A 14,307-nucleotide genomic window follows, 5' to 3' on the forward strand; every position below is an offset into this window, starting at 1 on the left:
CAGCAGACAGCAGCGCGTTTTGCGCGTGCGCGATAGCAGCCTGGGAGCTCGCGCGACGTTGATGTTCATTGCGTGCGCGCGCTGCCATCTAGCGCTCAGAGCGGAGAGCGCGAGAGTACGTTTACAAATATTTCTGTCAGGTTTTTGGTTTTTAGTAATATTTCAGGATCAAATTAATTTATAATTATTAATTTATTGGCAATCGTGTATTTGCGTGATGTATTATAAACGGAAGGATCTAGTAAGAGGAAATTGTTTTAAACATATCATACGTATTTGCAGCTCCAGACGTGTAGGTGGCAGTGTGAGCGCCGTTTGTTTGTATTGAGTCCTGCAGAAGAAAACGCTCATGTGTCTGATGTCTGTTCTTCACGTCTGAGCCATGGAAAGAAAACACATGTCCGCATTATCTTTTTATCAGTCATTATCAGGAGGAACAAAACCGCGAGTACAGGTAAAAATGTTGCTTATGAGGTATTGCATGAATTGCAATTGAAAATAACCATAATTTCAGGGTAAAATTGTTAATTAATTCAAGCTCATCAGTACTGGATTCTAATATAATGAATACACATTGAGTATAGCATAAACTGTACATACATTGTACAAAATGTATGTGTTCTCTCGGTAACAAATCAACATTCTTTGTTTACCATTTCAATAAAATTGCATATGAATACAATAATCATTAAAAACCCTGGTATACACTATCACCCATTGATACTCAGTATTAGCAGGGGTTTTATAACTGGAAAAAGGTTAAGAAATAAGATGAAAGTAAAATAAATAAATATTTTGAATAAAATAAATATTAATTTTAAATATATAAAATACAGTAATTAAGACAACAGAAAGTAAATATTTTCTAAATCATATTTTTCATGTATTAATAATAATTTTCACTGTAATTGTGGGCTTTATTCATGAAAATATATTGCTGCCTTATAGCATTGGAGGCTCTTGCACTAGGATGATGACCCCTGTATTAAAAATACCATGTTATTAAGGGCTGTAAATGTAATTGCATGACTTCTTGTTGCAGGCTAACTCTCCGCCAGCGAAGAAAATCAAAAGGAAGGAGAATGGCATCCAGCCAAACAAGAAATTAAATAAAAAGAATAGAATGAAGCCTCTGAAGTCCAGCAAGAGGGTCAGCAGCAGTGATACGGAGAAATCTAAGGCTGTAAGTGTCTAACCGTATGATGACGAATACTGGAGCATCAGTGGAGATTTGAAGCTTGTGATCTTCTGTTTTTGCAGGAGAAGGACTCTGAGACACATAATGGTGAAGGAGTTAACAATGTTTCTCTTGATGCACTCCTGGCGGATCTGACGAAGGTCAACAACAGCAAAGATAGAGCCAACAGACTGTTCCAGTGGCTTATTTACCCAGTCCAAGACAAGAGCTTCTTTAGGTGTGAGACCGCAGACACACACACATTTATAGCTAACCTGAATGTTTCTCTAATTGATGAGCTTTGTAACACTGTAATTGAACCAAATTGTATTGAAACGTTTCTGCGGTGGGATAAAAAATAATAAAGGTAATTGCAACTTTTTATCTCACAATTCTGAGAAAAGACTTGCTAGCTTATAACTGATTTAGTTCTGACTTTTCTTTTGAGATACAAACTGGGAATTCTGAGAAGAAAAGTCTGAATTGTGAGATATAAACTCGCAATTGCAATGGGAAAAAAGTCAGAATTGTGAGGTAAAAAGTCACAATTGCTGTGGTAGAATAAAAAAAAACAATTGCAGGATGTAAAATCATAATTCTGGGGAAAACACAGAATTCTAAATTTGTCTCACAATTCAAACATTTTTTTTCTTGCATTTGTATGTTTATACCTCACAATTCTGAGTCAAATAGTCAAAAAGAAGTAAAACAAAAATATCACAAATTACCTATTTTTTATTATTTTTTTCCATGGTGGAAACAGGCTTTCATAGAATTGAATCAAATTGAGCTGAATATTGGCAATATTGTCTTCTGTAGGGTTGCTCTACAGACTAAATTAAAGTTGTTTCATTACAGATTATTACAGTGAAACTGCTTTGAAACAGTCCGTATTGTATAAAGTGCTATATAAATAAATGTGACTTGGCGTGACAGACAATTGAACACAAATTTGCTTGCATTGTGACATTATTTTTGACAATGTAGATTTTCCCCCAATATTCACTGTAATGCAAAAAAAAAAAAAAAAATCCCTAACCCTAAGTAACATATTACTATAATAAAAAAAACATCCTTAGGATAATTTAAGCTTATTGCAACAAATATTGCCATATTGAATACTTACAACAAAAATAATTATAAATGTACTTTAGTTGACATCATTGATGTTGAATGCTTCTTTTGATGTTGGGTTAAAATATGACTTTATCTTGGGTTAAATTGACTTAAGAATTCATCCAAAAAGTGTACTAGAAGTTGCTTTGGATCAAAGATGATTTACAGGTCTTGTTCTGTCCACAATATAGAGATGAATGGGAGAAGAAACCGATTCTGATCCAACGACAGAATCCAGACTACTATAAAGGACTCTTTTCAACGGCTGAGTTTGACTGCATCTTAAGAAATGTAAGCACTTTCTTTCTTTGATTTAGAGAGAATCGGTGTCTTTGTATGTCTCTGTCAGATATTACATTGTTCAGTGTTTTGTTCAGGATGATGTGCAGTTTGGGGTGAATCTGGATGTGACAAGCTACACAAATGGAAAAAGAGAGACACACAATCCTCCAGGAAGAGCGTTACCATACAATGTGTGGGATTTTTATGAGGTACATTTTTCAAACACACAATTGATGGGTTATATGATTACTGGTATATATTTTTTTTTTCATTTTATTCAGCAAGGACGCATTAAATTGATCAAAAGTGAAGTAAAGACTTTGAACATTGTTACCAAAATATTCTATTTAAAACGGATGTTGTTCTTTTGAATTTTTTATTCATCATAGAATCTTAAAAAAAAGTATCAATTTTTACAAAAATATAAAGCAGCACGACTTTTTAACATTGGTAATAATCAGAAATGTGTCTTGAGCAGCAAATCAGCATATTCAAATGATTTCTGAAGGATCATGTGACACTGAAGACTGGCGTTGTGATGCTGAAAATTAATAAGTTAAATATACAATGTCTACAAAGTGTTTGTCATAAAATGTGGAAATTGCTTCTCACTATCAGTAGCTGAGGCAATATCATATCAACAATGCAAAGGTGATAATATGCTGTTGTGCAAACATTCTTAAAATTGGGGGAACTGTCATTTCAATATAAATAGCACTTCTGTATAGCCTCAGTGTTTACTTTACTGTGAAAGTGTGAAGTTCATTCATTGTTGTTTGTCAACAGAGTGGCTGTTCTCTCAGAATGCTCAATCCTCAAGCATTTTCCTCCACCATGTGGCAAGTGCTCTCTATTCTTCAGGAGAAGTTTGGCAGTATGGCGGGTGCAAATGTGTATGTGAAAATGATTCATAAACACTATTTCATTACATTCTGTTGCTGAAATCTTTGTCAATTATGGTTTACCTGCTATATGTTTTACAGATATCTGACACCAGCGGGGACGCAGGGTTTTGCTCCTCACTATGATGATATAGAGGCGTTCATCTTGCAGTTGGAGGGCAAAAAGCACTGGAGACTGTACAACCCTCGGTGAGCGATTGGTTATGCTTTAAAGAAATAATTCACTCAAAAATTAAGATGTAGATGAGTTTGTTTCATCATCAGATTTGGAGAAATGTAGCATTAAATCACTTGCTCACCAATGGATCCTCTGCAGTGAATTGGTGCCGTCAGAATGAGAGTCCAAACAGCTGATAGAAACATCACAATAATCCACAGGAAACAAATCCATCATTAAGATGTTCTGGACTTTAAACCACTCCTTCTGGCTAAAATAAAGTCCGTAATCCATAATAACGCTTTCTCTAGTGAATAATCTCCTGAACAGTTTTGGATAGTTTGTGCTTATAAACAGTGCTTGAAAAAATTATGATTTGTTTCTTACAAACAGGGTGCAATTTGCAAATTTAAAGTCCTTTTTTGAATCAAATGATTCGCCATACGCAATTTGAAGTCCCATTTTGAATCAAATGATTCACGATACTTGCTTTAAAGTTGTTTTTTGAATCAAATGATTCGCCATACGCAATTTGAATTGCCATTTTAAATCAAATGATTCTTGATACGCACTTTAAAGTCCCTTTCTGAATCAAATGATTTGCCACACATGCTTTGAATTCCTGTTTTGAAATAAAATGATTCGCGGTACGCGCTTTAAAATCCTGTTCTGAATCAAATGATTTGCCATTCGCGCTTTGAAGTCCCATTTTGAATCAATGATTCGCGAAACGCGCTTTGAATTCTCGTTTTGAATCAAATGATTCGCGGTACGCACTTTAAAGTCCCGTTCTAAATCAAATGATTTGCCATACATGCTTTGAATTCCTGTTTTGAAATCAAATGATTCGCGGTACGCGCTTTAAAATCCTGTTCTGAATCAAATGATTTGACATTCGGGCTTTGAATTCCCATTTTGAATCAAATGATTCGCGGTACGCACTTTAAAGTCCCGTTCTGAATCAAATGATTCGCCATATGCGCTTTGAATTCCTGTTTTGAATCAAATGATTCGCGGTACGTGCTTTAAAGTCCCGTTCTGAATCAAATGATTTGACATTCGGGCTTTGAAGTCCCATTTTGAATCAAATGATTCGCGGTACGCACTTTAAAGTCCCGTTCTGAATCAAATGATTCGCCATATGCGCTTTGAATTCCTGTTTTGAAATAAAATGATTTGCGGTACGCGCTTTAAAATCCCGTTCTGAATCAAATGATTTGACATTCGGGCTTTGAAGTCCCATTTTGAATCAAATGATTCGCGGTACGCACTTTAAAGTCCCGTTCTAAATCAAATGATTCGCCATATGCGCTTTGAATTCCTGTTTTGAATCAAATGATTTGACATTCGGGCTTTGAATTCCCATTTTGAATCAAATGATTCGCGGTACGCACTTTAAAGTCCCATTCTAAATCAAATGATTCGCCATATGCGCTTTGAATTCCTGTTTTGAATCAAATGATTTGACATTCGGGCTTTGAAGTCCCATTTTGAATCAAATGATTCGCGGTACGCACTTTAAAGTCCCGTTCTGAATCAAATGATTCGCCATATGCGCTTTGAATTCCTGTTTTGAATCAAATGATTCACGGTACGTGCTTTAAATTCCCATTCTAAATCAAATGATTTGCCATACATGCTTTGAATTCCTGTTTTGAAATAAAATGATTCGCAGTACGCGCTTTAAAGTCCCGTTCTAAATCAAATGATTTGCCATACATGCTTTGAATTCCTGTTTTGAAATAAAATGATTCGCGGTACGCGCTTTAAAATCCCGTTCTGAATCAAATGATTTGACATTGGGGCTTTGAAGTCCCATTTTGAATCAAACGATTCGCGGTACGCACTTTAAGGTCCCGTTCTGAATCAGATGATTCGCCATATGCGCTTTGAATTCCTGTTTTGAATCAAATGATTCACGGTACGTGCTTTAAATTCCCGTTCTAAATCAAATGATTTGCCATACATGCTTTGAATTCCTGTTTTGAATCAAATGATTCACGGTACGTGCTTTAAATTCCCATTCTAAATCAAATGATTTGCCATACATGCTTTGAATTCCTGTTTTGAAATAAAATGATTCGCAGTACGCGCTTTAAAGTCCCGTTCTAAATCAAATGATTTGCCATACATGCTTTGAATTCCTGTTTTGAAATAAAATGATTCGCGGTACGCGCTTTAAAATCCCGTTCTGAATCAAATGATTTGACATTGGGGCTTTGAAGTCCCATTTTGAATCAAATGATTCGCGGTACGCACTTTAAAGTCCCGTTCTGAATCAAATGATTCGCCATATGCGCTTTGAATTCCTGTTTTGAATCAAATGATTCACGGTACGTGCTTTAAATTCCCATTCTAAATCAAATGATTTGCCATACATGCTTTGAATTCCTGTTTTGAAATAAAATGATTCGCGGTACGCGCTTTAAAATCCCGTTCTGAATCAAATGATTTGACATTGGGGCTTTGAAGTCCCATTTTGAATCAAACGATTCGCGGTACGCACTTTAAGGTCCCGTTCTGAATCAGATGATTCGCCATATGCGCTTTGAATTCCTGTTTTGAATCAAATGATTCACGGTACGTGCTTTAAATTCCCGTTCTAAATCAAATGATTTGCCATACATGCTTTGAATTCCTGTTTTGAATCAAATGATTCGCGGTACGCGCTTTAAAATCCCGTTCTGAATCAAATGATTTGACATTGGGGCTTTGAAGTCCCATTTTGAATCAAACGATTCGCGGTACGCACTTTAAGGTCCCGTTCTGAATCAGATGATTCGCCATATGCGCTTTGAATTCCTGTTTTGAATCAAATGATTCACGGTACGTGCTTTAAATTCCCGTTCTAAATCAAATGATTTGCCATACATGCTTTGAATTCCTGTTTTGAATCAAATGATTCACGGTACGTGCTTTAAATTCCCATTCTAAATCAAATGATTTGCCATACATGCTTTGAATTCCTGTTTTGAAATAAAATGATTCGCAGTACGTGCTTTAAATTCCCATTCTAAATCAAATGATTTGCCATACATGCTTTGAATTCCTGTTTTGAAATAAAATGATTCGCGGTACGCGCTTTAAAATCCCGTTCTGAATCAAATGATTTGACATTGGGGCTTTGAAGTCCCATTTTGAATCAAATGATTCGCGGTACGCACTTTAAAGTCCCGTTCTGAATCAAATGATTCGCCATATGCGCTTTGAATTCCTGTTTTGAATCAAATGATTCACGGTACGTGCTTTAAATTCCCATTCTAAATCAAATGATTTGCCATACATGCTTTGAATTCCTGTTTTGAAATAAAATGATTCGCAGTACGCGCTTTAAAGTCCCGTTCTAAATCAAATGATTTGCCATACATGCTTTGAATTCCTGTTTTGAAATAAAATGATTCGCGGTACGCGCTTTAAAATCCCGTTCTGAATCAAATGATTTGACATTGGGGCTTTGAAGTCCCATTTTGAATCAAACGATTCGCGGTACGCACTTTAAGGTCCCGTTCTGAATCAGATGATTCGCCATATGCGCTTTGAATTCCTGTTTTGAATCAAATGATTCACGGTACGTGCTTTAAATTCCCGTTCTAAATCAAATGATTTGCCATACATGCTTTGAATTCCTGTTTTGAAATAAAATGATTCGCGGTACGCGCTATAAACTCCCGTTCTGAATCAAATGATTTGCCATACATGCTTTGAATTCCTGTTTTGAAATAAAATGATTCGCGGTACGCGCTATAAACTCCCGTTCTGAATCAAATGATTCGCCATATTCAATTTGAATTTCTGTTTTGAATAAAATGATTCGCCATACATGCTTTAAATTCCCGTTTTGAATCAATTGATTTGCGGTACGCGCTTTAAAATCCAGTTCTGAATCAAATGATTCGCCATGCGTGCTTTGAATTCCTATTTTGGATAAAGTCCCGTTCTCAATCAAATGATTCACGATTCAATTGGAGCGCTTCAAAACAGTGAATGATTTTGCGACGCAGTGGTTTACTGCTTCAGAGATTCAAAAAGGTCCGTTGATGCTGTGTTCTTTACTTACTTTCTCTGTATAATTGAATCGTTGTTTGAAATGAAATCATTACAATTAATAGCCCTAACTTACAATGTTTTTATGAAATTGTGATCACGTTAGACAAAGTTTCTGTCGTATTAAAAACATTTCATAACATGACACTCATTATCCGGTACTTGAATCCCCCCCTCTGCTTTTTTCACAAATCGCACCCTGCTTACAAACATGCAGCTTTTGTCTTCTCAAGACGTTAACTGATGTACTCGAGTGGTGTGGAATACTTGTGAATTATTGTGATGTTTCTATCAGCTGTTTGGACACTCATTCTGATGGCACCCATTCACTGCAGAGGATCCTTTGGTGAGCAAGTGATGCAACATTTCTCCAAATCTGATGAAGAAACAAACCAATCTGCATGTTGGATGGCCTGAATATGAGTAGATTTCAAGGAAATGTTCATTTCTCACTGAACTAGTCTAGTCCTTTATAAAATCTTTATATATACCAAGTGAAGAGATGCAGTATTAACTAGTAGCACCTCTGTTGTCTCTCAGATCTGAAGATGAAGTGTTGCCACTGGTGTCAAGTCGTAAGTAGTCTTTACATACATAACTGGTCATATCAATGTGTTTTTTAATTATAAAGGGGATAAACTCTTTCTGTTGCATTTCTCCTCAAGCTAATTTCAGTCAGAATGAGATCGGGCAGCCTATCATGGACGTGGTGCTGGAAGCTGGTGATCTGCTGTATTTTCCACGTGGCTTCATTCATCAGGGCGACTGTCTGCCTGACGCTCATTCGTTGCACATCACCGTCTCCTCCTTTCAGAGGAACAGCTGGGGAGATCTGCTCCTCAAAGTAAAACCTTTCACTTCTGATTCTGTGCTGTGAATGAATCAAAATCAAAAGACAGATATTAGATGTTGTCACTTCAGTAAATGTATTTGATTTGCAGTTGATGCCAGCAGCTCTGGAGACTGCGATGGAAGAGGACGTTGAGTTCAGGAAGGGACTGCCGCTCGATTACCTTCAGTTCATGGGAGTTCAGAACTCTGAGAAGGTACTTGTGCTTCTACTCCATTAATACACAGGCTCCGTTCGGTTCATTCCTGACTTGTAGTGACAGAAATCACTCGTGCATGTGAACAGGAGGACCCACGGAGAGGCAAATTCATTGCACACGTTGGGGGCCTGATGAAGAAACTGGTCAATTATGCACCAGTCGATGCTGCTGTGGATCAGAAAGCCAGAGACTTCCTGCACGACTGCCTTCCGCCGATGCTGAGCGCTGGTGAGTCCCACAATAACACATCATGACTAAAGGTCAGGGGATGTTTTTGCTTTAAAAAAAATGCCTTTTGAAAGGCCAGGCATTTAAAATTCAGTCTCAAACAGTTCTGTGAGTTTCAGAAAATATATGTCTGATAAATGTCTAAATGTAATCCGTAGTTTATCAAGTGTTTGTGTGGGATCAGATATTGCAGTAATATAATATCTGTTTTATAATATATGTTAAAATTGCTTTTTTCTTCCTGCAAAAAAAGGTAATTGGAAATTTACTTAATTATCTGGGCTTTTATCTTGAAGTTTATATCTTCCAACTGCAAGTGCATTTAGAGTTTACATCCCACAATTCATTTTTTTGTGGAATTTTGAGTTTGCAATTTGCAGTTTAGACTTTTTAATCTGAATTTTGAGCTTCTCTCATTTCTGTGAGAATCTCACAATTCTGATTTTTTTCTCTAAATGTTTAGTTTCTCACATTTTAGATTTTTATCTTGAAATTTTGAGTTTACATCCTGCAACTCTGACTTTTTGTTTTTTAAATGTCAGTTTACATCTTGCAATTATAACTTTTATTTCTCTGAATTGTCAGATTACATCTCACAATTGATTTTTTTCTCATAATTTTCAGTTCACATCTTGCAATTATGACTTTGAGTTTGCATCTCGCAATTCTGATATTTGAGTGTACATCATACAATTCAGAATTTCAGTTTACATCTTGTAATTCTGACTTTTTTTAAATAATTTTCTGTGTACATCTTGTAATTCTGATTTTTGATTTTACGCCTCGCAATTCTGACTTTTCTTTTACTTTTTAGTGTACATCTCACAATTATGATTTTTTTAATGAATTTTTAGTTTACATCTTGCAATTCTGTTCTGACTTTTTTAATCTGAATTTTCAGTCTGTATCTCAAAATTCTGACTTTTTTCTGTTATTTTTCAGTGTACATCTCACAATTATGACGTTTTTTTTCTCAGAATTTTCAGTTTACATCTTGTAATTCTTTTTAATGAGAATTTTCAGTTTACATCATACAATCCTGAATTTTTACTGAGTTTTTTTTTCTGACTTTTTTTATCTTGCAATTATGACTTTTTTTTCCTCAGAATTTTTAGTTTGCATCTCAGAATTCAGACTTTTTTTTTTCTCAGAAGTTTCAGTTTACATCTTGCAATTCTAGCTTTTTGTTTTTGTAAAGTACTGTATGTTAAACCAATTAACATAGAAGCTTGTTTCCGGCATGGAATAAAAACAATTCTGACTTTTTTTTCTCACGTTAACTCTTAATTCTAACTTTGGTCTCAGAATCTCACAATTTTAAGTTCATATCTCTTCGTTTATATCAGAATTGAGAGAACAAAAGTCAGAATTGTGAACGTAAGAGTTTTGAAGAAAAAGTAAAAACTATGATTGGAAAAAGTCACAATCGACCTTCCAAAGAATAAAGCTCAAATATTAAATCAGTAAAATGCATTTGTGTTATTTCGTAGAGGAGAAGGCCAGCAGTGTGTACGGGGCTCCTGCTCGATGGGGAGACGGTGTGGCCCTTGATGTGACTGTTCAACTGAAGAACCAAACTCAAATCAGACTGGTGCGGGCCGGAGCTGCGAGGTACCAGTGCACAGTAGTTTCTTTTAAGTTGTATACAGCGAAATTATAGTATGAGCTAAATGTGATGAGAGAACATAGATAACTGATTTATAGTTAAAGATACACATTTTTGTTGTAATAAATGGTATTTTGATTCAAATAACATAGGTCAGAATTTAAAAAGGAACATGTCTTCATAGGTTGTGCGGTGATGGAGACACTGTATCTCTTTTTTACACTACTGAGAACACCAGAGTCTATCATAAAGAAGAACCCAAGAGCTTTGAGATGAAAGCAGAGGTAAACATGCACTTTGTCTGAAATACCTGCAGCTTTTACCTTCTTTAAGCATTTGATCATGATCTCTAATCATGTTTCTTTTTAACAGCACATTGATGCCATGGAGTTTCTGATTCATTCTTATCCCAAGTTTATTTCTGTGGCCAGTTTACCATGCGAGACAATGGAAGCTAAGGTACTTTGCGCATTTGTGTTATATTTAAGGACCCGTTCAAATTGCTTTTGTGTATTAATGAATCTCATTTTTGCAGATGTCTCTGGCTGAGCTGCTCTTTGAGAAGGGAGTAATCCACACAGCCAAACCTTTGACAGCTGAATAAAAGCAGTATTTTGTGGCTAAAGAAAATGAGTGTCCTACATCAAATGACCATGAACTGTTCTTAACTACGTATTTTTTTGTAAACTGAAATTCTTCAATGTGTATAAAACATCTTTAGAAAGCAAACCAAAAACTATTTTGAAGTTTCTTTGACTGGATAAAAATGTTTTACGGCAAATGATATGTACAGAATTGCTGAGGTTAAACCTAAACTGTTGTTGTCGTCCATTGACAAAGTCATCCATAGATTTTGAGAAATCAGTAAATCAAAAAATATTTTTTAAAATTGATAGTCAAAAGATGATGCAGCAAATCAGAACATATTTGACATTTAATAACATGATGACTGAATAGAAACCAGCCAACTAACAAAATCTCACATCACTTGTCCTTAATGTGCTATAAAGAAATACTATAAGGCATTACAGAACTATATGCAAATTTTATTGCACCAACATGCTTGCAATCAGAGAGACAGTGGCTGAACAGACAATATACACATTCTGGACAGAGGGAGTCTCACTTCCAAGTGTATTCCTCACCAGGCTTAAGTTCCCTGAAAAAAGTACAGATTTAGAAACAATTAATTTAAAGGAATAGTTCACCCAAAAACGCTCTCTGAAAATCTAAATTGTATATCAGTTTGTTTCTGCATGGGAACAGATTTAGAGTCCAAACAGCTGGTAACGTATCACATGACTCCAGAAGCAACGGTTTAAAGTTAAAAACGTCTTAGAGATGTATTTGTTTCTTAGAAACATGCAGCTTTTGGCTTCACAAGATGTTAACTGATGGACTGGAGTGGTGTGGATTACTCGTGGATTGCTGCAATGTTTTTATCAGCTGTTTGGACTCTCATTCTGATGGCACCCATTCACTGCAGATGCTCCATTGGTGAGCAAGTAATGTGATGATGAAACCAACCCATCTACATCTTTGATGGCCTAAATGTGAATACAATTTCAGCAGATTTTCTTCATTTATTTACCTGCTGTATAAAGCACTCTTGTTCCTGAATGCTGTGAGTTTCTGGTCATTCCATCGGTCCAGGTAAACCCCGATGACGATACCCATAGGGACCAGAATATTGACCCAGTGCGCACGAATCGCTGCTGCGAAGTTTACCATGATGCCTGTGAATAAAGAAAACAAACATAAATTAAGTTTATTGACTCTACTTCACCTCTAATGTACAGTCGTGGCCAAAAGTTTTGAGAATGACACAAATATTAGTTTTTCACAAAGTTTGCAGCTAAACTGCTTTTAGATCTTTGTTTCAGTTGTTTCTGTGATGTACTGAAATATAATTACAAGCACTTCATACGTTTCAAAGGCTTTTATGGACAATTACATGACATTTATGCAAAGAGTCAGTATTTGCAGTGTTGGCCCTTCTTTTTCAGGACCTCTGCAATTCGACTGGGCATGCTCTCAATCAACTTCTGGGCCAAATCCTGACTGATAGCAACCCATTCTTTCATAATCACTTCTTGGAGTTTGTCAGAATTAGTGGGTTTTTGTTTGTCCACCCGCCTCTTGAGGATTGACCACAAGTTTTAAGATCTGGGGAGTTTCCAGGCCATGGACCCAAAATTTCAACGTTTTGGTCCCCGAACCACTTAGTTATCACTTTTGCCTTATGGCACGGTGCTCCATCGTGCTGGAAAATGCATTGTTCTTCACCAAACTGTTGTTGGATTGTTGGAAGAAGTTGCTGTTGGAGGGTGTTTTGGTACCATTCTTTATTCATGGCTGTGTTTTGGGGCAAAATTGTGAGTGAGCCCACTCCCTTGGAGGAGAAGCAACCCCACACATGAATGGTCTCAGGATGCTTTACTGTTGGCATGACACAGGACTGATGGTAGCGCTCACCTTTTCTTCTCCGGACAAGCCTTTTTACAGATGCTCCAAACAATCGGAAAGAGGCTTCATCTGAGAATATGACTTTGCCCCAGTCCTCAGCAGTCCATTCGCCATACTTTTTGCAGAAGATCAATCTGTCCCTGATGGTATTTTTTTTTTTTGGAGAGAAGTGGCTTCTTTGCTGCCCTTCTTGACACCAGGCCATCTTCCAAAAGTCTTGGCCTCACTGTGTGTTCAGATGCGCTCACACCTGCCTGCTGCCATTCCTGAGCAAGCTCTGCACTGGTGGCACTCCGATCCCGCAGCTGAATCCTCTTTAGGAGACCATCCTGGCGCTTGCTGGACTTTCTTGGGCGCCCTGAAGCCTTCTTAACAATGCAGTGGAAAGTTTTTTGGGGGATTAAGTTAATTTTCATGGCAAAAAAGGACTATGCAATTCATCTGATCACTCTTCATAACAAATTGCTATTATAAAAACTTAAGCAGCAACTTTTCCAATTTCCAATATTTATGTTATTCTCAAAACTTTTGGCCACGACTGTACACTAGTTTGGACACACCTGACTAAAACTATGATTCTCATTATATTAAAAAAATTTCTGATCCAAAGGCTTCTGATTAAATGCTTGATTACATCAAATAAATGAACATATGTATCCAAAACATTTGAGTAGTAGTTAAGTTTCTAATGTGGATTTCATTTCATTGCACATGTCAGTATATATGACAGTGTTAGTCATGTGGACTCAAAGACACTAAAACCAATGAAATACAGCAATTCTGTTGCATTCATTGGCCTGTTTGCAAAACTCTACTAACGTTACGTCTACAGAAACTATCTGAAGACAAAATACCATAATTAAAACAATAACACATTTTTGTACTAAAATATATGTGTGTGTGTGTGTGTGTGTGTGTGTGTGTGTGTGTGTGTGTGTGTGTGTGTGTGTGTGTGTTGATGTGAAGGTGACTGCTCTGGGCCCGTGTGCACACTATCCGCTACTGTCCTCGCATAAACACGAGATTTTGATCCCGATACATTCACAGAAAACTCGAATAAACGTTTACTTATCTTTAATACTCACATTGAAGTATAAAACACGTTTCTTAATTGAATATATATGAATTTAAAATCATTTACCTTCCGCTAGTTTCCTCTGTGTGTTTTTAGCAGAGCAGCATTAGCAGAGAGAGTTAGAGGGCTTTGGACTGTACCAACTATCAACGAAACAGTTTGAAGGGGGGTGGGGTGCTATTTTTTTCTTTTCCATTACAATGAA

General features: G+C 36.5%; 2 protein-coding genes across 2 annotated transcripts; one reads left to right on the forward strand and one right to left on the reverse strand.

Moving 5' to 3' along the window:
- Window positions 1–338: 338 nt before the first annotated feature.
- LOC141283217 (ribosomal oxygenase 1-like) lies at window positions 339–11,454 on the forward strand. Its single transcript, XM_073816502.1, has 15 exons — window positions 339–454; window positions 1,043–1,183; window positions 1,261–1,415; window positions 2,485–2,584; window positions 2,671–2,784; window positions 3,362–3,468; window positions 3,559–3,666; window positions 8,219–8,253; window positions 8,344–8,522; window positions 8,620–8,724; window positions 8,814–8,955; window positions 10,446–10,566; window positions 10,746–10,845; window positions 10,934–11,020; window positions 11,097–11,454. The coding sequence occupies exons 1-15, from the start codon at window positions 383–385 to the stop codon at window positions 11,163–11,165; spliced, it is 1,635 nt and encodes a 544-aa protein (XP_073672603.1). The 5' UTR covers window positions 339–382; the 3' UTR covers window positions 11,166–11,454.
- Window positions 11,455–11,586: 132 nt separating this feature from the next.
- LOC141283216 (NADH dehydrogenase [ubiquinone] 1 beta subcomplex subunit 1-like) lies at window positions 11,587–14,246 on the reverse strand. Its single transcript, XM_073816501.1, has 3 exons — window positions 14,169–14,246; window positions 12,153–12,297; window positions 11,587–11,720 (listed from the first exon to the last, which is right to left on the reverse strand). Exons 2-3 carry the CDS (start codon window positions 12,290–12,292, stop codon window positions 11,684–11,686), a joined length of 177 nt encoding a protein of 58 aa, XP_073672602.1. The 5' UTR covers window positions 12,293–12,297; window positions 14,169–14,246; the 3' UTR covers window positions 11,587–11,683.
- Window positions 14,247–14,307: the final 61 nt, after the last annotated feature.

This window comes from Garra rufa, chromosome 13 (assembly GCF_049309525.1).
Source record: "Garra rufa chromosome 13, GarRuf1.0, whole genome shotgun sequence".
Taxonomy (NCBI): Eukaryota; Metazoa; Chordata; class Actinopteri; order Cypriniformes; family Cyprinidae; genus Garra; species Garra rufa.